The following is a 26,175-nucleotide window of genomic DNA, read 5'->3' as shown; positions in this document are numbered from 1 at the left end:
GTAGAAAATTTAGGGAGCTAATTTGCGCACACATTATTACAGTAGGCTATATGCAGCAAAAGAATAGAGTTATACACAGTAAATAATACTTGAACTGGCAAATTATATCTTAATTTACACAATATTCCTATGCAAGAGAAACATTTTTTGACACTATTGTTATTTATTCATTCCAATTTAAAAACTCATCAATCACAACACTGAAGAGTGATGTCCTCTCTTTTCCATCAATATCTACTCGATCTATCTTAATTAGATGAATCTTTCACTGGTAAAGTTTTTTTATGTTTCAAGTGAATAAAATTTGCCTCTCCTAAGTTTAGGAATAACCTGTTACTACAAAACGATGTGGGTAATTTTGGCAGTTCACAAATTAAGATGAAGAGCCAAGTTCCTCTATATCGGAATGTGAATAGAATATATTGGTGTCGTCAGTGAAAATAATGTATCGTTGGACTAAACAAACATTTACTATCTCATTAGTGTATATAAGAAATAGTAGCAGGCAAGAATGGAGCCCTGTGGTACTTCACACTTAATACTTAATATATCATAACAAGTTGAATCAAAACATACAAATTGCTTTCTGTCTGTAATGTGGCTAAAGAACCATGAAAGGCCAATTCCTCTAACTCTGGAATAATGTAACTGAGAAAGTAGAATAGAATGATCCAGCATATCAAAGGCTTTACTAAGATCCATAAGAACCCCTATTCCTGTGCTAAAGAGTTCAATATCTTATCAAACATGTCAGTGGGATGATGCTGACTGAAATCGTCTTGATTTGAGTTCAACGGATTTTGACATGACAAAAAGGGATATGGGCCGTAACTTCTGATGGAGTGGCAATTGAGTCAATTTGTCACTCTGCTCGAAAGCACTTACCCTGAAATGCAGGCGATGCTATCTCGCCGCACATTCCAACTCAGGCTGGGTGACATCCAAGTACTGCAGTGATTCGCCAGTGCTTAGCATCGAAGGGCTGCTCAGTCAAAGGGATGGAAGTCATGCCCCCTTTCTAATGGCACCAGCTGACGTAGTGTTGTAGGGTGGCTGAATTGTACTTTTAGTGAAAGAGTTGATCTGCAATGTTTCTTAGTGGAAACATTACGTTTATTTGCAACATACTCAGCAGCAACTACATATGTGCTTTCAACTCCAACTCTATCTCTATACTGTCTGCTGAGGTAGCTCACGCTACTCTCCTATTGGTTACTACAGATCATGTGTTCTTTCCTAAGAAGTATTATTCTTAAAGGTACATTATACACTAAATAAAACCACAATTACCAATCGTAGACCAGGTAAGTTTAAAGGTCCAGCCAGGTTCAAGGGTCTTCGACAAGGCAAGTGGGTTTGATTGGGGGGTGGGGGGGGGGCTTCATGGGTGGGGGGTGGAGTAGAGGAGGAGAGCATCGGGCTTTGGAGGATTGGGGGGGTTGGGCCCTGTGGGTTGGGGGGGGTTGAGTTGGGCGTGGTGGAGGAAGGGTGTCAAGTCGAGCCTCGATGGGGAGGGGGTTTGAGTCTGGCTTCTGGAGGGAAGGGGGTTGAGTTGGGTTGGGCCTCGGGGTGGAGGGTGAGGCGGCGGCTGCTGTGTCGGGTCGGGCGTTGGGGTGACGGTCTGTACATTAGTTACTCAGACGTTAGAAGTGGTTTTAATTCTTCTCACATTTTTTTGGGTAACCATTGATGTAACACATTCGGAACCATCCAAAGTTTGTGGTTTAAATGACATTTTGGGATGGTTCTCAGTACAGGGCAATTGCTCTGGGGAAATTTGCACTTCCGGGCACTTGTCATGCAAACCTTACGTGTGAACGTCCAGCAGTGGGTGAGGGTGTGGTTTCCCAGCACATCATTACGATATCCCCCCAGTACAATGCCCTGAGCTCAGAAGTTATGGCCCATTGTCTCTTATAAACATTATATTCTAATATTCTTGAAAATCTCAACTGTATGAAAATTGGGCAGTAGTTATTGGGCTAAGGAGGTTGACTTTTTTTACAGATTGGCACAACAATGTTTAAAACTGCTTTTTTCAATAGCTATTGATTATTTTATCATGACCAGTGAAATTACTTGTGCTAAGTGAATTAATTCTTCACTATTTCACCTTGGTCAGGAGGAATTACAAACAGTGAATCAACATAAGAATCAATAAGGAAATAATTAAATTTTTTTGCTCTCTGTGGTGTTTTGGAGGCTTGTTCCCTGTTTATTGAAACCATTAGCAATACCTTTGGGATTGTCAAAAACTGTATCTTAGTGATAAAAGGTATTTTTGTTGTAACTGTTATTAACATGTGAACTCACAGCAGGCAGCCATTATTGTACAACTTTAATTATCCCTCCCCAAAGAGAGGGCAGCAGAGAGCTCAAGAAACAAATGCGCAAATCTTGCAATATATTACACTCCCACCTTACTTTAAAAAATCTTATAGAATAAAATGTAAAATGGTACATGTACCTAATTTTCCAGAATGCAATATGACTAAACCAACATCAACAATACCAGAAGATTTAACATGTTGGGTTGGACAGGTGCTTTTACTGTAATCACAACCAAAACATACATGACGATACAACCAGAGTAACTTACATGTTAAAAAAAACCTTTTTCCATAACACCAGTATGTGTGCAACAAAAATATCATCATTTGACATGAAATAATGAAAAGAAACATTTATTTCTTCTTTCTTCCTACATCCTTTCAATTAACCCCCTGGCTTCTTTCTCTTTCTTTCTGGGTACCACCTTCCATTTCCATTAGCTCAACTCTGCTCCTTCAACATCTTTGACTTTGACGAGCAACTCCCCTTAATGGTTGGAACTGTGAAATTGATTGATTTGTCATTGACTCACTTTGCCCTACCAATAGATTCTGGGATATTAGCAAACTTTCCGTTTCTTTGCAACTTGCACTTTTTTTCTGACTTTCACTTGGGACTGTTGGATGGATTCAGACTATAAGAGGTTTATCATGCTCTTGCTTTGTTAGATTTTCTCTTTCAAGCAAATGATCTACATGGCAGTGACAGTATCTCTATACAATATTCACCAGATACGTGAATGTACTTACTCTCTTTAAAACAATGCCAAAGACATACAACTCCTTATCACCTCAGTGGTTTCTCACCATGACCTTCTGACCAGCACTGAACTCTCTAAGTTTCATACCTGGTGCCTAATAACTCATGTTCACTTTGTCTTGCTTTTCACTTACTTTAATATCACATCGTATGTCTCTTTGTAGATTTTGTCATTCAGGACATTGTAGATACCATTCTGCTTTCAAAACGGGTGGTGATGTTCCAAGGACAACATTCCAAGTATGTTAAACCTTGTTTATTGTTTTGCCTCTAGTTGTTGCTAAATATCATTTACATTTGGGGGTAATGCAGCCCAGTAGGTTGGTGTCTGCAAACCTTGCAACCTTTCAGAAAGAGTGGTTTACAAGAGCTGCAGCTACAATGCAAGAGACCAAGTATCTCCTTCCCTTCACTGGAAACCCTGTCGGAGTGAAGCCTAGTTTGATTGGCTCATTCACTGATCAATGGCTTGGTGTCTGAATATAATATGATGGTTTGCCATGATTGCTTTTAGTTCCTAGGCTGTTCTTGATAGCTCTATCTCTTGCAGCGACTGATTAATTCACGTGCAAAATGTAGGAGGCTGCTCCTTTTCGGGTTTGAATATCAATGGGCATTGCTGAAAGTGATAAAATAGGGGCACACTAAAAGCCCCTAGAGATGGAGTCAGTGAGATTTACCTCTCACCTAGGAACCAGGAAGGGGAAAGGACACAGCTATACCCAGGGGAGGTTCGCAATTGGTTATTGGGGATTATGCAAGCAAATTTAAACCATCTTTTAATGCATGGAAATTTCCCACAGTGCTTCACAGAGGGCTGAGGAAAACGATGTAATCTAAGAAGGAGATGCTAGATAGGGTTTTTAAGGAATTCCAAAAAAGAGAAGAGAACGTACAAACAGGAATAGACTATTCAGCCCCCTCAGGAGAGTTCCATCATTCACTTAAATAATGGTTGATCCGTATCTCAATTTCTTTTGCATGATTTTGCTGCATATTCCATGAGAATTTACCCAACAATAATCTGAATAATCTGAAATTTGAATTTGGCATTCTTGCATCTGTCCTGATGAGTGTAAGACAAGAAGCTTCAACAACACATCTCTCTTTTCACCCAGATTTAACAATAATCTACCGATCTCAGTTGTGAAACTTTCAAATGACCCAGAAACACAGTATTTTGGGGGAGACAATTCCATATTTTCATTCCCCCTTGTGTGAGAATGTGCTTCCTGATTTCACTCCTGAGTGACCTAGCCCTGAATATTATGCTCCCTTGTTATGAACACCTCACTACAGGAATTAATTTCTCTGTTTCTGATTTATCCTTTCATAAATTAAGCAATTTGATTAGAGCACTCCTTACTTTTCTAAACTCAGTACTAGCCAAGTTTATGCAGGGAAATGGAGAGTCGGAATGTTTTCCAGATGTGGAATCAAGATGGTGAAGTGTACAGCCACCAACTATGGTAGGATTCGGAGGAAAGTGGGGGTTGGGAATATGGTATCAGTACTGGATGAGGTTAGAGAGATCAAAAGGGCCATACAAATTAGAGAACTGGAATCCAGTATAGGTCAATAAAGATGGGTTCAATGTGTGAGTGGGATAGGCAAGCGGAACTTGTTATGTTATTGGATGTTGGCAGCAGAGTTTTGGATGAAATGAAGTTTATGTGGAAAATAAGAGGAAAGCATTGTAGTAATCCATGTGCGGTCCAGTTACTGTGTTACTCTCTGTGTTGCTCAGCCTATTTGCTTTCCTAGTTAAGTGCTGGTTCTCAAATGTCTGATGCAAACTGGTCTGTTAATGGCGACTTCTTTACCAGCAGATGGTGGAGTAGTCGTTTGGTAGTACAGAACTTCAGTATTGCTGAAAAAAGAGACATATAATTGAAGCTTTTCATCTTGTACTCATCAGGATAGCCGCACAGGATAAAGCAGTAAAGGGAACAACAATTTAGACTGGATGAGAGGAGAGTATTGATTGGTTGGCAAGTGGACTCTGATTATTTATTGCCTTTTCCAACTAAACAAAAGCTTGGAGGCAGCCATTTCCTGGATCATTCCCCGTTGCAATGCCTTGACCAATCAGAGTCAACCTGCCTCAATTTAAAACAAAAGCATGGCAGTTAATAGTTACCGTACCCTGCTGCATTCTCCATGGAGACAACTCTACCAATCAGAGTCCGCTTGCCAACCAATCTCTTCTCATGCAGTATAAATTGTTCTTCCCTTTACTATTGGTTTATCTGGCGTAGTTGTCCTGATGAGCACCAGATGAAAAGCTTTGATAGTGTGTCTCTTTTTTCAGCAACACTCAAGTTGCTGGATTGTCCAGTATCACAGCATCATCCCCAGCATAAGCAGGAGAATGACCTGTTGTGAAATGACCTCTCGCACATGGGGAATGATTGCTTGAATGAAGTACTGGAGACCTGTCAGCACCAAGACAACTGCAGGCCATTCCTGGTTCAATCAGGAGAGGACAGACAAAACTTGGTTACAAAATTGTCCTTAGCTCCTGATGCCTGTCAAGAAATATGAATGTTTGCTGGGACTCTCCATTGGTCTTTGGCACAGTTGTCTCATACCTGATGCTCTTTTCTTTCATAGGCGTGGGTGGGCATATCCCTGTGAGACGATGGATCTGACTGGTTTTCTCAATGAATGTGGCCTTTAAAGGGTGGAAGAGGCAATGTTTTGGACCCGGTTACTGCAAGCAGCTCAGCCGTGTGATTCGTTTACTAGATAGCTTGACGTAGTTGAAAATCCAATGAAGATGTTATAGGCTAACCTGTATTGTCTGCCGATGTTAAATTATGTCACATAAATATCACATTCTCTGCATTTGATTAGTGAATGATTTGAATCCACTGTCATCTATTCACCATCTTGAAGGAACTGATTTAGTCCAGTAACGGAAATGTTGTTCTTTATTGTGGACGTGATCTACATGTGATGGTGTAGTGCCTGTATGGGATTGAGAAGTTTAGGCCAGTGAAGTTTGAGCTTCAGCCTTTCCAAACTTACTACCATAACCGTTTTGTTTAGGGTAGGTGTAAGTAACTGGTATTACTTATTCTGTATTCACAAGAAGAGCTTCAGTCCAACACTGAGCCACACTCTCCAACCTTGAACACCATCGAGTGATCACTTCTACAAAACTCAATATGTATACTTTAGCATGGAGACTTTCCTCGTGGGTTCTCCGCATTGGCTTCCATCACTTTGCTTTGGCAGAAACCCCAGATTAAGTTTGTAAACGGGACATCTGCCAATTGTGCCAAAGCAAGAGTAGATGATCAAGAGAAACTCTGAGGGAATTACCAGCCTAGCTGAGGGTCAGATGTCATTTCCCACAGTCAAACATCCCTCCAATATTCAGTACCTGTGGTCAAGAATGATCATGTGTCCCCTCACACAGGAGAAACTACCAGAACCTGAGGATTTGACATAAGTTCAATTAGACACCACATTCACATATGGGGAGGGATAACATGTTTTTGAGCGGGCTTTGGGGAGATGAACGTGCCTCATGTTGGGTATGAGTTGTAAATCCATCTTCGTCAGTGCAAATTCAAATTTGTTTCATTTCTCACGAGCAATCAAATCTTTCCACCTGATGCGGTGAAGTGCACTTCAGTCCTATCGAGACATTTAACAAGAGAACAGAAAGAGTCAGCAAGGGCATGATTGGTGCAGTGACATCACATAATTGGCAAAGGCATCTGATGTTTTAAAATTCATTTACGGGATGTGGGCGTCACTGGCTAGGGCAGCATTTATTGCCCATCCCTAGTTGCCCTTGAGAAGGTGGTGGTGAGCTGCCTTCCTGAACCGTTGCAGTCCATGTGGTGTAGGTACACCCACAGTGCTGTTAGGGAGGGAATTCCAGGAATTTGCCCCAGCAACAGTGAAAGAACGGTGATATATTTCCAAGTCAGGATGGTGAGTGACTTGGAGAGAAAATTCCAGGTGGTGGTGTTCCCATATGTCTGCTGCCCTTGTCCTTCTAGGTGGTAGCAGTCGTGGGTTTGGAAGGTGCTGTCGAAGGAGCCTTTGTGAGTTCCTGAAGTGCACCTTGTAGATGGTACACACTGTTGCTACTGTGCGTTGATGGTGGAGGGAGTGAATGTTTGTGGATGGGGTGCCAACTGAGTGGGCTGCTTTGTCCTGAATGGTGTGTTGTTAAGTGTTGAGTGTTGTTCTTGAGTGTTGTTGGAGTTGCACTCATCTAGGCAAATGAAGAGTATCCCATCACATCATCCTGATTTGTGCCTTGTAGATGGTGGACAGGCTTTGGGGAGTCAGGAGGTGAGTTGCTTGCTGCTGGATTCCTAGCCTCTGACCTGCTCTTGTAGCCACAGTATTTATATGGCTAGTACAGTTCAGTTGTTGGTCAATGACAACCCCAGGATGTTAATAGTGGGGGATTTCATGATGATAATGGCATTGAATGTCAAGTGGCGATGGTTGGATTCTCTTTTGTTGGAGATGGTCATTGCCAGGCACTTTTGTGGTGTGAATGTCACTTGCCACTTGTCAGCCCAAACCTGGATATTGTCCAGGTCTTGCTGTATTTAGACATGGACTGCCTCAGTATCTGAGGAGTTGTGAATCATGCTGAACATTGTGCAATCATCAGCGAACACCCCTTCTTCTGACCTTATGATGGATGGAAGGTCATTGATAAAGCAACTGAAGATGGTTAGGCCTAGGACACTACCCTGAGGACACTGCCCTGAGCTAGGACACTATCCCGTCCTGGGGCTAAAATGAGGGACCTCCAACAATCACAAACACCTTCCTTTGTGCCAGCCATGACTCCAAACAGGGGAGAGTTTTATCCTGATTCCCATTGACTCCAGTTTTATAATTTGCTAGGGCTCCTTGATGCCACATGTAGTCAAATGCTGCCTTGGTGTCAATCAACAGTTATTTCAGACAAAATAGTTAAGTAAACACATTGCTTATGTTTGTGGAATTGCAGGGAGAGTGAATGAGGTCTATTGGATGGTATGGATCCATCACAGAATCAGAATCACAGAATTGTTACAGCGCAGAAGGGGTGCATTCAATCTGTCATGTCCTGCACCTGCTCTCTGAATGACCATGTAACCTAGTGGCATTTGCCTGCCTTCTCCCTGTAACGCTACGCATTATTCCTTATGGGGGTCTGAGGCAGACATCAAATCTCCTTCAAGAAAGAAACAGAAACATAGAAAATAGGAGCAGGAGTGGGCCATTCGGCCCTTTGAGCCTGCTCCGCCATTCAATATGACCATGGCTGATCATCCAACTCAATAGCCTGCTCCCGCTTTCTCCCCATATCCCTTGATCCCCTTCACCCCAAGAGCTATATCTAACTCCTTCTTGAAAGCATACAATGTTTTGGCCTCAACTACTTTCTGTGGTAATGAATTCCACAGGCTCACCACTCTCTGGGTGAAGAAATTCCTCCTCATCTCAGTCCCAAATGGTCTACCCCATATCCTCAGACTGTGACTCCTGGTTCTGGGCTCCCCCACCATCGGGTACATCCTTCCTGCATCCACCCTGTCTAGTCCGATAGCGACATTAACACTGTATCATTGTTACAGTGAGAGGCTTGCACTGATTTCTTTCATTGCCTAGAGGCCAGGCTTGTCCAACCTAAGGCCCGCAGGCCAGAACCCATCCCACCATGTCTCTCTGTACCTGGCCTGTTCAAAATACAGGTAAGAGGAAATGGCAGATTTGCAAGGAGCTTCTTTTCTAATCGCAGGCCATTTCCCTCCTGTGTTTGCTCCAGTGAGCCTATCAACAGCAAATGCAGGAGGGAAACATTTTGTCATTTGAGGAGCAATAAGAAGTGTGAGGGTGAGTGACTGCGCTTTTGTTTTCACAGCCATGGTGCGTTTTCTGTCTGCCTTGGGCTGTGCTTTCTCTCGCCCACCTGCGCAGCTGCCTACCCGGTAAAGGAGCACAGGCGACAAGATGGTGGAGTGGGCCCGCGAGGCCATGAAGAACAGCAGTTACATAGAAACATAGAAACTAGGAGCAGGAGTAGGCCATTCAGCCCTTGGAACCTGCTCCGCCATTCATTATGATCATGGCTGATCATCCAACTCAATAGCCTGCTCCCGCTTTCTCCCCATATCCTTTGATCCCTTTCGCCCCAAGAGCTATATCTAACTCCTTCTTGAAAACGTACAATGTTTTGGTCTCAACTACTTTCTGTGGTAGCGAATTCCACAGGCTCACCACTCTCTGGGTGAAGAAATTTCTCCTCATCTCAGTCCCAAATGGTCTACCCCATATCCTCAGACTGTGACCTTGCAGCAACAGCGTCCACCCAGAAGTAACTGGAGCCTCAGACAGGGCAGAGTGAGAAAGCACGTCTTGGCATCTTCACAGCTGTCCCGAGTTTGGCCTCAGCAGTAAAATGTCGTAACCTCCCAGGCCCGGGCAGGGAGTGAGTGAGTCTGTTTGACTGAGAGTGTGTGTATGTGAGGGCGAGTGAGTGAGTGTGTGTGTGTGAGTGTGAGCGTGAGAGCGAGTGTTTGAATTTATGTGTGTGTAAGAGAGAGTTAGAGTGTGTGTGTGTGTGTGTGTGAGTGTGATTAGAGCGAGAAACCTGAGATTGGCACCGAGCTGCACGCATAAACACCCTTTCCTTCCTCCTCCTCCCTCCCTCCCCAAAAACCTATCCACAAAGCAGGCAGGATGAGGAGGATAACCAAGGCTGAAAGGCAACCCACTTCCAAATCCCACTTCCGTATGAATTCCACTGAGGCCAGCTCGGAGTGTGTGTCACCAGTGGTGAACACAAGGTCAGTGTTAGTTAGCTTGATCCCGGTCCCCAGTCCCATCCCTGGTGACCAGGACTTGGGGCCAAGTCTGTCTCTCTCTAGTTCTGCTTCTTAAAAAAAAAGCAAAAAAGGTTTTATTAGTTAGCTCTGCTGCTTGGCAATTTTTAATGGTCATTTTCATTAGTCACATTTTTATTTAAATTATCAATTTATTGCTCTGACATCGATTTTTAAAAAAACTCACGTTGAGTGTTGTGTCAAACCTTATCTTTCTAAAATTTGCTCATCAGCCCCTTGAGTGAGAAAATAATTGAAATGTGGCCCGCTCCCCACGTGAAAAGGTTGGAAACCCCTGTTATAATCCATTTTAGTGAACTGAAGAATAAATTCTGCTTTGGAATGCTTCTAGCAGTGAGCTGAAGAACATAAGGACATAAGGAATGGGAGCAGGAGTAGGCCATTCAGCCTCTCAAGCCTGCCCCACCATTCAATAAGATCATGGCTGATCTGCCCCAGGCCTCAGCTCCTCTTTAGTGCCAGCTCCACATAGCCCTCAACTCCCTGATATTTCAAAAATCTATATACGCCTTCTTTAAATACTTACAGTGATCTAGCCTCCACAACTCTCTGGAGTAGAGAATTCCAGCCATTCACTACCCTCTGAGAGAAGAAATTCCTTCGCATCTCAGTTTTAAATGAGTGTCCTCTTATTCTGTAACTATGTCCCCTAGTTCCAGAATCCCCCACTAGTGGAAACATCTCTTCAACATCTACCCTGTCAGCACCCCTCAGAATCTTGTACATTTCAATAAAATCACCCCTAATTCTTCTAAACTCTAATAAATAAAGGCTTAACCTGTTCAGCCGTTTTTGATAAGTCAACCCCTTCATCCCAGGAATCAGTCTAGTGAATCTCTTTTGAACTGCCTCTAATGCCAGTATATCCTTTTTTAAATACGGGGATCAAAACTGTACACAGTACTCCAGGTGCGGCCTCACCAACACCCTGTACAGTTGTAACAAGACTTCCCTATTTTTAAACTCCAACCTCCCAGCAATACAGGCCAAAATTCCATTTGCCTTCTTAATTACTATATGCCATAAATAAATAAAGGCAGCAGCTATCAGGCCTAGTGTTTTATTCCCTACACACTGCACACATTTTCCTAATCATTATATTCTTACTGTCTGTGGACCTGAAGCCTGGGTGGATGAAACATCTCACAGCTCGCAGGAGGGAGAGCGTTGGAGCTGATTACTGGGGCTGGTGATTTAACTGATTGAGGGTCCAGGAAATAGCACAATGATGAACTTGACCAGTGAGCTTTTTTCCATTGAGGCTGACCAGTAGTGCTGATCCCACAGACAGGGCTGAGTTATGTTGGGGCAGCAGTGGCCCCACCACATAGGGGACAGCTGAGAAAAACCCTGTTTCAGCCATTTGGGTGAGCCCTGGCTGGATTCTCTGACATCCTAGCACCTAATGAGCTGCCGCTGCAGGCCTCCTGTCTCCTAGAGCTACCGGCTATTCAGAGGCCCAGCGGTCACCTGGAGATGTGGCCACTGCTGGAACCTGACCCAGCCGAGAAGACACAGTGATGGACGTCAAATTTTCAACAGAGTATGTCAGGTCAGGGGTCGCCAAGTTCAGTCAGGGAGGTTTCATTGAGAGGGGAGGGGTTTGGGGTGGTTGGTGAGGGTAGTGTGGGATAATGCCGTGGGGTGGTCATTGCCACCTGGTGAGGGGGTGGCGGGGGTGCCTTCTATGGCCCGCAGGATGCCCGATTAGGAGAATTCCCAATCACACCTGAGTCCACTGGGAGACTGTCAGGGTTGATCAGGCAGGTCTTCCAATGCAGCAGAGAATGAGCGGCATCACGAAGAGGCCCTAAACTGATCTTTCAGGTGGTACAGTTGGCCTCCAGTTGGGAGGTCCTCCTCTTTCCATGTCGCTGATAAAATGCCATGGTGGCAGGAAGGTCACAGGCACTCCACCCTACTCGCCTTCCCTTGAAATTTCCATCCCCACCACCCCCCCCACTCCCCCCCCTCACCCCCCACACCCCCATGTTCTATCCCAATCTAACAGGCCCCAGACTAGAATCTACAAGAGGTTTATTTAAATACCTAAATACCTTAGTTAATAATTAGAAGGGACCTTCTTATTGATATTACACTGAAACTTGCCCGAATTCAGACACAGGAAGAGCACCCAAGGAATGGGGCCCATATTTAAATGGCAACATTTAACTTTTTCACACCACTATCAACTTTGCCCACCTCCCCCTCCACTCCTGACCCCCCACCCCTCCCCCAGCACTACAATCCAGATGGTAAGGAAATGAGGTTTGGGAAGTAAATCCCAAGTAAACTTGCAAACCTGATCCCAACTGACAGCAAGTATCCAGTTTAACTGTGGCAGGGACGGGGGTCAGGGGGTTGGGGGGACGGGGGTGTCGAGGTGGGGGAAGCTGTTCAAGAATTATCATGTTTCTTTAGCGGCTGTCAGGATTTAAGTGTTGTAATGTGCCTTTCAGGGATTATAGTGTGACATCGCTAGAAGGTAAATGTGTCACGTGATCCAGTCTTAGTTTCACCTTTCCTTTGAGCAGAGCTGTTCAATGGGGGTCGTGAGTGTTTGGAACTCTCTTCCTCTAAAGGTGGTGGAAGCAGAGTCTTTGAATATTTTTAAGGCAGAGCTAGATAGATTCTTGATATGCAAAGGATTGAAAGGTTGAAAGGTGGGAAGGTGGGTTTGAGGTTACAATCAGATCAGCTGTGATCTTATTGAATGGCAGAGCAGGCTTGAGGGGCCAAGTGGCCTATCCCTGCTCCTAATTCGTAAGCTTGTAATTGTTGAATTGGTGATCGCATCCACTTCCATGGAAGCAGTCCAGAATGACCTGCTAGACAAGTCCAAAATGTATAGCGTAAAGACCTACTTAAATACAAAGCAATCCTCGAAGGTTGACAAAGCTACAATTGCTAAGTACAACTCCAGTTGTTGACATGCTCACTCAAACGCCCAAGCCTAGCAAGACATGTGGAAGGTATGGACTTTTGAACGTGCCAAGGAAATGCCTAGTTTTTCATCAATTCTGCAAGGCATGTAGCAGAAAGGGCCATTGGCAGTGACTGTGCCATAGAGCAAAGGCTGATGCAACTACAAAGAACCGTGCGGTGATCCAAATGGACAGCACACAAGGGATACATTCAAACAATAAGAATGAACATCCAGTGTCCCATCAGAGACATATACATGAGGCGACTGACAATGATGATATAAAAACAGAAAATGCTAGAAAAGCTTGGCGGGTCTGGCAGCATCTGTGAAGAGAGAAACAGAGTTAATGTTTCCATAAGACGATAAGGCCATAAGACATAGGAGCAGCGAGTCCGTATGACTCTTCTTCAGAAAATTATGATGATGTGCATGATAAAACAGATGATGAACACATGTTTCATACTGTCAATTCTGTGGGAAATGTAGAAGCCATCACAATGTCTGAAGTGATTTGAATTATTTGTCCTAAGAAAGTTGGTAACTATTCATTATTGTCCAAGATTGACATAGGGACAAGTGCCAGCATACTACGCCTACAAATTCTAAAAGGCATGTATCCACTTAGGTAAAGGCCAGTGCAAAACCTACCATTATGCAACTTCCAGTGTGCAACAGTTCACTAATTCCATGTGCAGCATCCATAGTCCTGCAGTGCAAGTATAATTAATCCTCTTGGGTGCCACAGAGGTTCTATATCAAGGAAACTAAAGGTCCAGCTTGCAGGTCTATCAGCATGTCAAAACCTCACGTTCGTAACAATCCGTGCAATCAGTTCGATATCATAAGGCAGATCAACCTCAGAAACTACTCCTATCACCTCAGCTCACAACCTAACATCGAAATATCCAGAACGTATCAACAAAATTGGCAGTTTAAGGGAGCTACAACACTATACTTACAGGAGAATGCAAGTCTGTCAATTGATCTGGTACAATTTGCACAATATAAATGCTGGCAACTACAGGAAGAAATGAAGAAAGATTCTACACTACAAAAACTGTGGAAAACCATAATTGAGGGATGACCTGATTCAATTCAGCATGCCCACGAACATGTGAGACCATTTTGGCCTTATCGGGATGAGCTAGTCATTTTTAAAGACAGGCAGGTCAGTATACTGGAATCTCCGTGACTTGATATTCTTCAACAACTTCATCGCTCATACATGAGCATAGATCAGACAAGAAGACTCACAAGAGAAGAAGTCTATTGGCTGGGTATGAAAAATGACATTGAAGCAGATATCAAGAAGTGCCAGAACATTTGTACCATAATAGATAGATCACAATGGATAATGGCCCACAATCTATTGACAAGCCATTTCAGGATATCTGTGAGAAGTGGAATATCAATCTCACTACTTCTTCTCCTCATTACCTAAGATCTAACAGCCTAGCTGAACGAATGATCCACACGATGATATCCCTAATTCTCAAATGTAGACAGGCCAAGCAAGATCTACACATAGCAATGTTACATCTGAGAGGAACACCTTTAAGTGCAACTATTCCATACCAGCTGAGCTCATGTTTGGCAGAACAGTGCATACCAATTTACCTATAGTTACCCATTCTACTCTCTCAGAGACTAGAGAGCAACTGCAAGAGAAGATGACCAACATACATGGTAAAAATACCGGTACAGAATTGTCAAGGTTACATTTGGGACAACAAGTTTGCATCCAGGGTCCAATGGAAGGTACATGGCAACCAGCCCAGGTGATAAGGATTTGTTCGAATCAAGGTTCTATGAAGTTATTACACACAAGGGCACAACGGTGAGGCATAGCCGAGGACAAATCAGATTTATTCCAGCTCTTCAGCCACCGTGCAGTCCTATTGCATCGAGGACAAGATCCCAAGATCTTGTCCCATCAAGGACAAGATAAAATTGGAACGGAAAATGTCAGACTATATTTTCCTGGGGGTGGCCGAAATGGAAGGTGACCTCATTTACACATCAAGGCAGCAGGAAGGTACTTAAGGTACTCAACTGGCCAATTCACTGCAATTTTATGGTGTATTTTGAATTTTACTAATGGAGCACAGGATTTCAGAGCCTTGCCTGGTTAAAGAAAGTGATGAGTAAGTGATAGCTCAGCAATGGCTCTCTCCGACAGCCACTGAGATAACCAGCATGTGTGCCACAGCAGCACAGGCAGCAGCAACTAAAGGTAGGTGGAGGGAAAAGTTTCCAGCCTCGTGGGGCCATGCCCCAGTGACACTTGCTCAAAAGAAACGAGTGAGGGAAAGGAGGTTCTCTCTGATAGGAGGCCTTGCACAAGGAGAGAGGCCATTTTCTATGGGCCTTATCTAGCCAGGACTTGGGGGAGTGAAGCTATTGAGTGGGAGGATGGTACTTGTAGCGTAGATAAAGGGCAACAAATGGGTGTGGTTTATTTGGATTTTCAGAAGACTTTTGATAAGGTCTCACACAGGAGGCTACTAAACAAAAATAGAGCACATGGGATTGGGCTAATATTCTGGCATGGATTGAGAATTGGTTAACAGGCAGAAAACAGAGTGTAGGAATGAACAAGTCATTCTCAGGAAGGCAAATTGTTTCTAGGGGGGCACCACAAGAATCAGTGCTGGGGCCACAGCTGTTCACAATCTACATAAATGATTTTGATGTGGGGACCAATTGTAGTATTTCCAAATTTGCTGATGACACAAAACGAAGTGGGAATATAATTTGTGAAGTGGGTATAAGGAGGTTTCAAGGGGATTTGGACAGACTAAGTGAGTGAGCAAGAACACGGCAAATGGATTATAATGTGAATAACTGTGACGTTATCCACTTTAGTGGAAAAAAAAACAGAACAGTGGAATATTTTTTAAAAGTGAGAGGTAAGAAGTGTTGATGTCCAACTGGAGCTGGGTGTCCTTGTTCATGAGTCACTAAAAGCTAGCTAGCAGCAAGCAGTTAGGAAGGGAAATGCTACATGGGCCTTCATCAGAAGAAAATTTGAGTACAAGTGTAAAGATGTCTTGCTGCAGCTGTATAGAGCTTTGATGCACCTGGACTATTGTGTACAGTTTTGGTTTCCTTGCCTAAGGAAGGATATACTTGCCATTGAGGGAGTGCAGCGGAGGTTCACCAGACCAATCCCTGGGAAGGCGGGATCGTTTTCTGAGGAGAGAATAGGGAGACTGGGCCTGTATTCTCTGGAGCTTTGAAGAATGAGAGGTGACCTCATTGAAACTTACAAAATTCTAACGAGGTGTGACAGGGTAGATGTAGATAGGATGTTCTCCCTGGCTGGTGAGTCTGGGATAAGAAGAAGGCCATTTAGGACTGAAATGAGGATGAATTTCTTCACTCAGAGGGTGGTGAACCTTTAGAATTCTCTACCCCAGAGGGCTGTGGGAGCTCAATCATTGAGCATGTTTGAAACAGGAATGGATAGATTTCTGAATACGAATGACATCAAGAGATATGGGGACAGTGGGGAAAATGGCGCAGAGGTAGATGATCAGCCATGACCTGTTTGAATTGCGGAGCATGCATGAGGGGCCGAATGGCCTACTCCTGCTCCTATTTCCGAAGTTCAATGAAATGGAAGCACTGGCAGTGGGAGATTAGCAACCTCATGCCCACAGGAAGGTCAACCTTGGCTGGGAATGCTAATGGTGAAGGACCAGAGGAGCATGCTAGGTATTTCCTGCACGCAGAAGAGGATATCCTCTTCAGAGTTTCTACCCTCTGAAGCTCAACTACCTGCAGATGTCTACATGGCAGTGGCACTGAAGACTGTGCCACTTCAGAGAGGATATCACTGATCTGGATGTCCTGCTGGAGAAGAAGCTGAGCCACATGGATGGTAGTGGACCCCCAATGCCAGTGGTGCTGAAGATCACTGTCACTGTAGTGCTGAACTTCTATGCCTCAGGGTCTTTTCAGGAATCCACTGAAGATACGTGTGAATCAGTCTGCGGTGCATCAGTGCATCAAGGAGGTGAACAATGCCTGTTTAAGAGGGTTGGTGACACGCTGAGCTGGACAGTCTGGCAGAGAGGTCCATTGTGTTGAGGGGCCATTGCTAGATTCCCTCAGGTGCACGGTGTGATGAACTGAATGGCTGTGACCAGCTCCCACTGACCAGCCAGCGGCCTTCATCAACAGGGAAGGCTTTCACAAGCTCAGTGTCCAGCTGATCTGCAGCTGGTGTGCATGAGTCCCGGGAAGCAGCCAGTTTTCCCATTCACTTGGGCAGTTCCAGGTGCCACAGCTATTCCCATCCCTCTGTACCTGTAGGGATGAATATTAGAAGACAAGGGCTACCCATTGATGACAAGGTTACTAACACCTGTAAGTAAGCCACCCATGGGTGCAGAGGCGAGGTACATAAACAACCACGGGGCAATCCGAGCAACCATTGATCAGGCCATAGGTCTCTGAAAGATGCAAGTCAGGTGCCTAGATTGATTGGGTGGAGGTTTTCAGTATGTCCCACTGAGGGTCTCATGTATCATGGTGGTGTGCTGTGCTCTGCACAATCTAGCATTGCAGAGGGGGTGGCACTGAACAACGAGAACCTTGTGGATTGAGGTGTTTCTTTCAAGGATATGGGGGAAGCTGCTGACCTCATGGGGAAGGGGATGGGCGGGGGGGTGCGGTGGGGGTGAAAGGATTGAGCACAGATGGTGAACTTTCTACTGGATCCTATGTCTTGGAAGCTAAAGCATGTAGCCCCAGTGCTCCAAATTCTGATAGCGGATATACTCAGTAATGAAACATCCAAAACCCTCTGATGTAGAAAATTCCAAAGATTCACAACCCTCTGTGTGAAGAAATTTCTCCTCAGCTCAGTCCTAAATGGTCGACCCATAATCGTGAGACTGTACCCCCGTGTTCTAGGTTCCCCTGCCAGGTGAAACAATTTGTCAGTGTCTACCCTCTCCTGCCCCTTCAGAGTCTTGTATGTTTCAACAAGATCATCTCTCATACTTTTAAAATACAGGGTATAGGCCCAATTTTCTCAGCCTCTCATCATGGGACAGCCCTCTCATCATGGAGGCCAATCTAGTGAACTTTGCTGTACCACTTCCAGGAGACCAAACAGTTCTCTGTGTGTCATACAGTCATAGAGGTCTACAGCACAAAAAAGGCCATTCGGCCCATCAAGTCTGCTCCGGTCAAACAAGTACCTAACTATCCCAATCCCATTTTCCAGCACTAGGCCCAAAGCCTTGTATGCCATGGCATTGCAAGTGCACATCCAAATACTTCTTAAATGTTATGAGGGTTTCTGCCTCTACCACCCTTTCAGGCAGCGAGTTCCAGATTCCCACCACCCTCTGGGTGAAAAAGATTTTCCTCACATTCCCTCTAAACCTTCTGCCCCTTACCTTAAATCTATGCCCCCTGGTTATTGACCCCTCCACCAAGGGGAAAAGTTCCCCTTGGTGTGTTCTCATTAATTCTCGATACAATCGTAGCAAGACTTCCTTATTCTTGTACTTCGATCCCCTTGTAATAAAGACCAACATGCCATTTGAGTTTGACCCTCTTGCACAATTGCTGGTGGTAACTCCGGTCTCTCATGATCGTTAGCTTTAGGAACATGCAGCAAGTCCCCTAAATCTGGAGCCCTGTCCATCTCTCCTCCAGCAGCTGATGCTACTCAGCTGTGGTCTTCTTCTCCTCCATTCCTCCTCAAGAGGAACACCTAGAAAGATCCCATGATTAACCACTCCCTATGTCCTGGTCACTCCTATAAGGTCTCCAATAAAGTACAGTCTCTCTTCTTTGGCAGTCCCATGTGATCGAGGATGACTTGCTTCCACTCTGGTTTGATGGGCTCTGCGATGGCTGATAAATCCAATGTGTGATCTGCAGACTCATCCACATGTGGGGCAGTGGTGCTTGGAAGGTCAGGTAGATGAGTTGTTTGGAGGTTTGTGCGCTCCCTCTGATGCCCTGACTTCGCCTCTGCGTGTTCCTGACCAAGTATCTCGGTGTCCAAGTTGTTTTTGCAAATAAACCTTCTCCATTTTGATCAGTCCCAAGCCAAGGACTCCCATGAGTCAGCGGGGATGTTTGACCTCTGCTTTGAGGGCATTCCGAAAGCATTTCTTCTGTCCTCCTGGAAATCTCCTACCACGACAGTAGAAGTACAGTAGCACAGCACTCACTCTATTTAGGTGAAATTCACAGAGATTTTCTGGTGAATTCTTGACAAAGTTTCCCAGAAAGTCACCTGACATGTCTCAATTGTCCTCTTCAAACGCAGTCAGTCAATCTCAATATGCAAGTGAACATTGAAAGCTGAACGTGCATTTCAGTAGCACTCAAAATCCTCACCAACAACTGCTTTACTCCTGTTGAATTGGTCACTTTTAAGTGGGGCTGCCAATTGCCACAAAATGGTGTCGAGCCTCTTGAACGAGTGTTCACAAGCTATTTAACTGGGAACCAGAGACTTAATGATCCTTGGGATAGCCGTTTTTAATGCACACTTCAACTCCTTTACTTAGATGTCGTTTTGCATTAAAGGCTGACTTAACCGGGCTTGCAGCTCGGACCCTAACCTAGCCTTCTTTACCACTGAAATTAAGCGGGAAAAGGTAAAATGTAAAACCCAGCAAAAGGTATTAAAAATACCAATTGACATGAGCCAATGACATTCCTGTACTTAACTTCATATTATAACGCTTAAAATGTTCTCCATGGCAACAGTTCAAGAATTTTTATTTTTTCACGGGATGTGGTCATCCCTGGCAAGGCCAGCATTTGTTGCCCATCCCTAATTTCCCTTGAACTGAGTGGCTTGCTTGGCCATTTCATAGGGCAGTTAAGAGTCAACCACATTGCTGTGGATCTGGAATCACATGTAGGCCAGACTTGGTAAAGAATGCAGATTTCCTTCCCTAAAGGGCATCAATGAACCAGATGGGTTTTTTTCTACAACAATCGATGATAGTTTCATGGCATCATCACTGAGACTATCTTTCAATTCCAGGTTTATTAATTAACTGAAGTCAAATTCCACCAGCTGACATGGTGGGGTTTGAACCCATGACCCAAAGGGTATTGACCTGGGCCTCTGGATTACTAGTCCAGTGACTTTACCACTACCCCAACGTTTTTGGAAAGATGGAGACTATAATTGTACCTTAAAGCAAAATACTGGAGATGTTGGAAATCACAATGAAAATAGAAGTTGCGGAAACTCTTGACAGTTCAGTGACAGAAAGAACTCTCTTTATATGGTCTAAGTTTCAGAGATGAGGGTATTTGCTGACTGGGATGGGCCACACGCTGCTAATTAGTATCCTTCACTTCTCTCACACAGAGTTGATTGTAACACCGAGCTTTCTGGAATTTTCACCCAGTAAAATTGAGGGCCCTTCCCATTCAGAAGGAGGAGGGAAGATTCCTCATGCCCGAGAGCCTCTTAATGCTGCACTGACAGTGAAAGAGCAGAACCCGGTTAATCGCTGTGTGCTGAGTTGTGCAATGTGCACTCTGCTGTACACAGTACCACTCAGACACTGTGGCCTCCACCAATAATAAAAAAAATAAGAACTTGCAAATTACACAGAAACCTTCCCAACCTCAGGTCAACCCAAAGCACTTCACAGCTAATGAAGTGCTTTTTTAAAGTGTAGTTTCTGTTGCAATGCAAGAACCATAGCAGCTAATTTGCACACAGCAAGCTCCCACAAACAGCAATATGATAATGGCCAGGTGATCTGTTTCTGTGATGTTGGTTGGGGGATAAATATTGGCCCAGGACACAAGACGTAACTCCCCTGTTCTTCTTCAAAGTGGTGCAATAGTGTTTTTTGCATTCACCTGAGAGACATACAGGGTCTTAGCTTAACATCTGACCCAAAAGGAAGCACTCCTTCAGTACTGTACTGGATTTTTTTGACTCGAGTCACTAGAGGGGGCTTGAACCTAGAACTGTCCGACTCAGAGGCAAGACTCACAGAGCCACCATTGTTAAAGAACAGCGCTGTCACATGGCCAGCTAGCCTCCTCTGCCGCCTGTGGAAGAGAATTCCAAAGATTAATGACCCTCTGAAAGAAGAAATTCCTCTTCATCTCCATCTTAAATGGGAGACCCCTTATTTTGAAACCGTGGCCCCCAAGTCCTAGATTCTCACACAAGGCGAAACATCCTCTCAGCATCCACCCTGTTAAGCCCCCTCAAAATCTTACATGTTTCAATAAGATCACCTCTGATTCTTCTAAACTCCAACGAGTATAGACCCAACCTGCTCAACCTTTCCTCATGAAACAACTCCTTCATTGCAGGAATCAGCCTGACAAATTTTCTCTGAACTGCCTCCAATTCAAATATATCCATCCTTAAAAAGGGAGACCAAAATTGTACAAAGCACTCCAGGTGCGGTCTCACCAATGCCAAGTCCAGTTGTACCAAGACTTCCCTACTTTTATATTCCATTCCTCTTGCAATAAAAGCCAACATTCCATTTGTATTCCCAATGAATTGCTGTACCTGCATGCTAATTTTGTGATTCATGTACAAGGACACTCAGGTCCCTCTGTACCGTAGCATTCTGCAGTCTCTCTCCATTTAAATAATATTTGGCTTTCATATTCTTTCCACCAAAGTGAACAAACTCACACTTTCCCACATTATACTCTATCTGCCTATTTTCGCCCAATCACTTAACCTATCTATATCCCTTTGCAGACTCCTGACAACTTACTTTCTTACCTATCTTTGCATCATCAGAAAATTTGACAACACTCAGTCCCTTCGTCCAAGTCATAAATAGAGATGAGGCCCCAGCACTGATCCTTATGGCACTCCACTGAAGATGGTTTGCCAACCTGAAAATAACCCATTTATCATCAATCTCTTTCCGGTTAGTTAGCCAATTCTCTGTCCACATTAATATATCACCCACAATATTATGAGCTTTTGTCTTGTGTAGTAAACTTTCCTGTGGTACCTTATTGAATGCCTTTTGGAAATCCAAATACGCTACATCTACCAATTCCCCTTTATTCACCCTGCTTGTTACATTCTCAAACAACTCTAATACATTTGTCAAACAGATTTGTTCAACAAAGTTTTGATCCACAAGAGGGTCAAAGGTTATGGGGAAGGCAAGAAAGTGAAGTTAAAGTCAGACTCAAATCAGCCATGATGTTATTGATTGACAGAGTGGCTTAAGGGGCCAAATGCCTTACTCCTGCTCCTATTTTTTATTTCTCATGTTGTTATGTTCACCATCAATTCTAATTCTCCTTCAAAATCGCACAGCATTCAGACTTAGGTGTGCTTTGCTGTTCCTTAATCCTCATTGGGTCAAAATCCTAAGATTCCCTATCTAACATCACCATTGGAGTTCAAGTATGTAAAAAATTTAGGAGAAAATCCCTCACCTCCTCCTCAGGGCAACTAAGGATGGCAAAAATATGCCCTGAGAATGAGTAATACAAGGGATCCTAAGAAAGAATGGAAACTAGCCCTGAATTCCTAAATTGACGGGCAGGTAAAGACGAGATGACCCATCAAGCCCGCCCCACACTCAGGATGGCCTGAGTGTCATAACAAAATATTTCCTTAGTCCCTCCCCATCCCCCCACACCCGCTGCCTCTCCTTGTAATTTCCTAGGAGAGAAGTTTAAAAAGGACCAAATAAATGTAGCAAAAATATCTAATTTCATGATTCAGATGTTTGATGAGTTTGGGGATTGAAGTTTTTACATGTAAGATAATGGAAGCACCTGGTTTGGGAGGCTGGTAAACTGACCCGGAAGTAATTGCAATGAAAGGGCGGCCAGTGTTTGTTTAATCAGGTCAGATTTGGAAGTGGGAAAACACTAAACAATGGGTGACCCTTTTCTGAGTCTTTTGGTGGGGACTATTGCCTTCATCAGTGATTTAAATTTCATATGGTTTTCCAGAACAAAGGGAAGGTTTAGGAATTGGAGATAATGAGTGAAGGGCCACCCTAGGTGTGTCATGCTGCCATGGGGATAAATTTCAGGGAAATATATTTTGATTTGGTTTTATCGGTGTGATTTCTCAGCACAGGCAGTTGGAGCCTGAAAGTTGCTTTGAGACAAGCAGAGAGAAAAATCTGCCAGGATCTGTAAACCAGTTGGAAAAGGTTATAAGAAACCAAGGGTGTTTTCTGATTTTGGTGTCAGTTTTGGATGCTTGATCTGGGAAGTCCACAATAGTGAGGTGTTGAAGGAGGGTTGATGAGTTTCCTAGCTGGTGGCTAGTGGAAGGACCCTAAGGAACCTCATACCTGAGAGAACTGTGGAACACTGAGGAGAATCAAAGTGAATTCCAGAGAGTTGTGGCACACTTAGGTTTGGCTGCAGAAGTGGAGGGAACCTCAAGATCCGGGAAAGTATAGGGGAACTCTTGGGCGGAAATAAAAGTAGAACAGTGAGTGTCCTGTTGAGATTGTCAAGCTTAAAGATGAATCAGTTCTGTTGAAGGGTCATGAGGACTCAAAACGTCAACTTTGCTCTTCTCCGCCGATGCTGCCAGACCTGCTGAGTTTTTCCAGGTATTTCTGTTTTTGTTAAAGATTAATTGTTGTTAGCAGTGCTTGCTTTCTTTAATTCTTGTACAGTAAAAGCTTTTGTTTAAAACATGAAACCTTGTGGCTTAATTCCTTCAGTTAATAACTGAGAGTTTGTTTATTTTTAAAAGTGACTGATCTCCATCCGAGATCATAATGTAAGGGAAATAATACTGTGGAAAAATTCATCTCTGACCACCCCCTCAGGAGATTAAAACCAGTCCAGGATATCATGTGGAGCATTTTAATGATGTGCTGCATTGCTTACCTTTACAGCTCTTCCTACATCCATTCTTTAACTTTTTTGTGTTCTGAGTCTGACCATCTTCACACCACCTGATGCTGTTGATCTGAAAGATCCCGTAGTCTGATGATAGAGTCTTTCCGCCTCTCCTGTTGCGTCCAACTATCCTTGTGTTATAATTGCTTTCATGTTGAACTAAACACACCCCTAAAATGAAGGCAAATCATAACCTTGAGTCAGACATTCCCTCTGACACCCCCTCTTCTCCCCCTTCTCAAACTATACCACCCTGCCTCGCATAAATCCCCATGATAAGACTCTATTCAGTCTTGGCCAGCTCCATTTACAATTACAATCTCTCTTCTTATAAACCTGAGAAATGTAGATGATGGGGCAGGTCTGGATTGAAAAGAATCCATTGCACAGCAATGGAAACCAGAAGCTTTGTGAAGTTTGCATGTTCTCAGAGCTCCCTACAAAGCATGCCTCATGCCTAGAAATGGAGATGTTGAGCTTACAGTTCCCAAGCTTGGGAAATGGTTGGAAACACGGGTTGTCCAATTGACCCATGATGAATTGCCCAACAGAAGCCTTCCCCTCAGTATCTCTGCACCTTCCAAGAGGAGGCCACTGGTAGCTATCTCTCCTGCATACTCTATTCCTCTCTCTCCAGCTCAGGAATAGCTGAGGCTACTTATAGTGAGCCATAGACTGAATTCATTTGGGTGCTTCCCAGTGCTTCGACTAGAGCCTCCTGGTGGTTGTATATTTTATGGCTGCGTTTTGCTGCCAACGTGGTTACATGCAGAGTTGTACCGCTTCACTCCATGATGTCATTGCGAGCAACGGAGATCAGAACTCTACTCATTCCCCCAACTTCAGTGTGATACTCATCCTCCATTTAAAGCAAAATTCAAAATTGCAGCAATCCTAACGAGAACTGAACGAAATTAAGTTAACAATCCTGGAGAGTGGATTTTGGAACCAGAACCCTGGCAGCTCACTCACTCATCAATACCTGAAACATTTTGCTATTCCCTGTTTCCTTTTAATATGAAGTCAAATACAATGCACTGTTTTCTCTTGCACAATCTGTAACATACTTAGTTTTGTTAACATTAACCACGGAAATGTGCGGTTTTACTTTCTAACATTATTAACCGGTTTGAATTTGCTGCCGCTGCATCCGGCCAATGATATCCATGGTTTTCTGCGAATGCGCAGAGAAGTGCATGTGCTCAGATGGGCATCAGTGGCCATCTTCTGTGGTCATCTTGCACTGGCAGGAGACACAGTGATATTTTATATCTTGAAGCTCTGCAGACCTGAGACACCAGTTTTTTTTTGTGTAGGAATTTTATTTGCACAAGTTTTTATTAAATATCTGCTCCATGTTTTCAGCTCTTTGGTTCCAGCAACCTCTACAGTTTGTTGACTTTTCTCCTAGCCCACACCCAGGCTTAACTAATCAAATACAGTGACATCAACAGTAAACAGTCTCACGTGAACAAATACAGAACAACTGAACACAACACACATCCGTGCGCCTCAGCTCCACACCAGGCAGTGCACTCAACGAGTTAAACTATCAAGAAAAGCTACAAGTTGTGCACTTAAAACAGAATAAGATGTTAAGAATTCAGTATAAAAAGAAAGTCAAGGTCAGAGGTAAGGTCTTCAGCTACAATCTTCTAGTATAGAGAATATGAGACTCACAGTTTGCTAGACTGTAACCACGATATCCATCCAATCCATTTTTGTGTAAAAGATGGGCAAGCTCACATTTCTGATAGACATACAGACTTGCCCCTGTGAGCAGGGCACTGAGAATAAGGAAGGTCTTCATTTTCCTGATCACTACACGAGATGCAATTATCCCTTTTGCCATTGGGTCAGGAGTCTGGCTCCTACCCCCCCACACAACTCTATCATTATTGAACATGCCAAATAAGTTGAATAAACACACAACCAGTCTCTGAACAGTCTCTGAACTTTGGCTCTAATTCTTCAAAAACATGAGATTTCCAGGAATATTTTTTAAAACTTCCTCCTACCAGGGAGCTCTACAATCCTTCTTTCTCCACAAATGCTTACTCAGTTATCAGTAGATAAAAAGGCTGTTTGCTCCATGCAAATTCAAAGCTCTAATTTCCCCAACACTCACATCCAACTGAACTGTGAGCAAGTCCAGTGTTTCCCTTCTAGTCAAGTTGGCTACAGAAAATCTTGCATTTATGCAGCGCCTTTAACCTAGGAAAACATCTGAAGGCATCGTGCAATCATTGACACTGAACCGAAACAGGGCTCAGGAGAACAGGAAACCAAAAATTTGGTCAAATATGTAGCTTTATGGTGCATTTTAAGGGAGGGAAGAGAGAGAGGTGGAGAGGCAAAGAGGTTTAAAGAGGGAACTCCAGAGCTTAGGGCATAGACAGCTGAAGGTACAGCCAATAATGGTGTGGT

General features: G+C 43.8%; 1 protein-coding gene across 1 annotated transcript in view; it reads right to left on the bottom strand.

Moving 5' to 3' along the window:
- Positions 1 to 25,558, bottom strand: part of LOC144691910 (lysozyme C-1-like) — a 49,446-nt gene extending 23,888 nt beyond the window's left edge. Inside the window, exons 1-2 of the mRNA XM_078560484.1 lie at positions 25,429 to 25,558; positions 23,737 to 23,919 (exon numbers count right to left, since the gene is read on the bottom strand). Of these exons, the coding sequence (XP_078416610.1) occupies positions 23,737 to 23,919; positions 25,429 to 25,558 (313 nt within the window). The remainder of the gene's footprint in view (positions 1 to 23,736; positions 23,920 to 25,428) is intronic.
- Between the last annotated feature and the right edge of the window lie 617 nt (positions 25,559 to 26,175).

The sequence above is a fragment of the Cetorhinus maximus genome, chromosome 16 (assembly GCF_964194155.1).
Source record: "Cetorhinus maximus chromosome 16, sCetMax3.hap1.1, whole genome shotgun sequence".
In the NCBI taxonomy this organism is placed as follows: Eukaryota; Metazoa; Chordata; class Chondrichthyes; order Lamniformes; family Cetorhinidae; genus Cetorhinus; species Cetorhinus maximus.
Note: the sequence above shows the minus strand (reverse complement) of the source record. Positions and strands in the feature narration are given on the sequence as shown.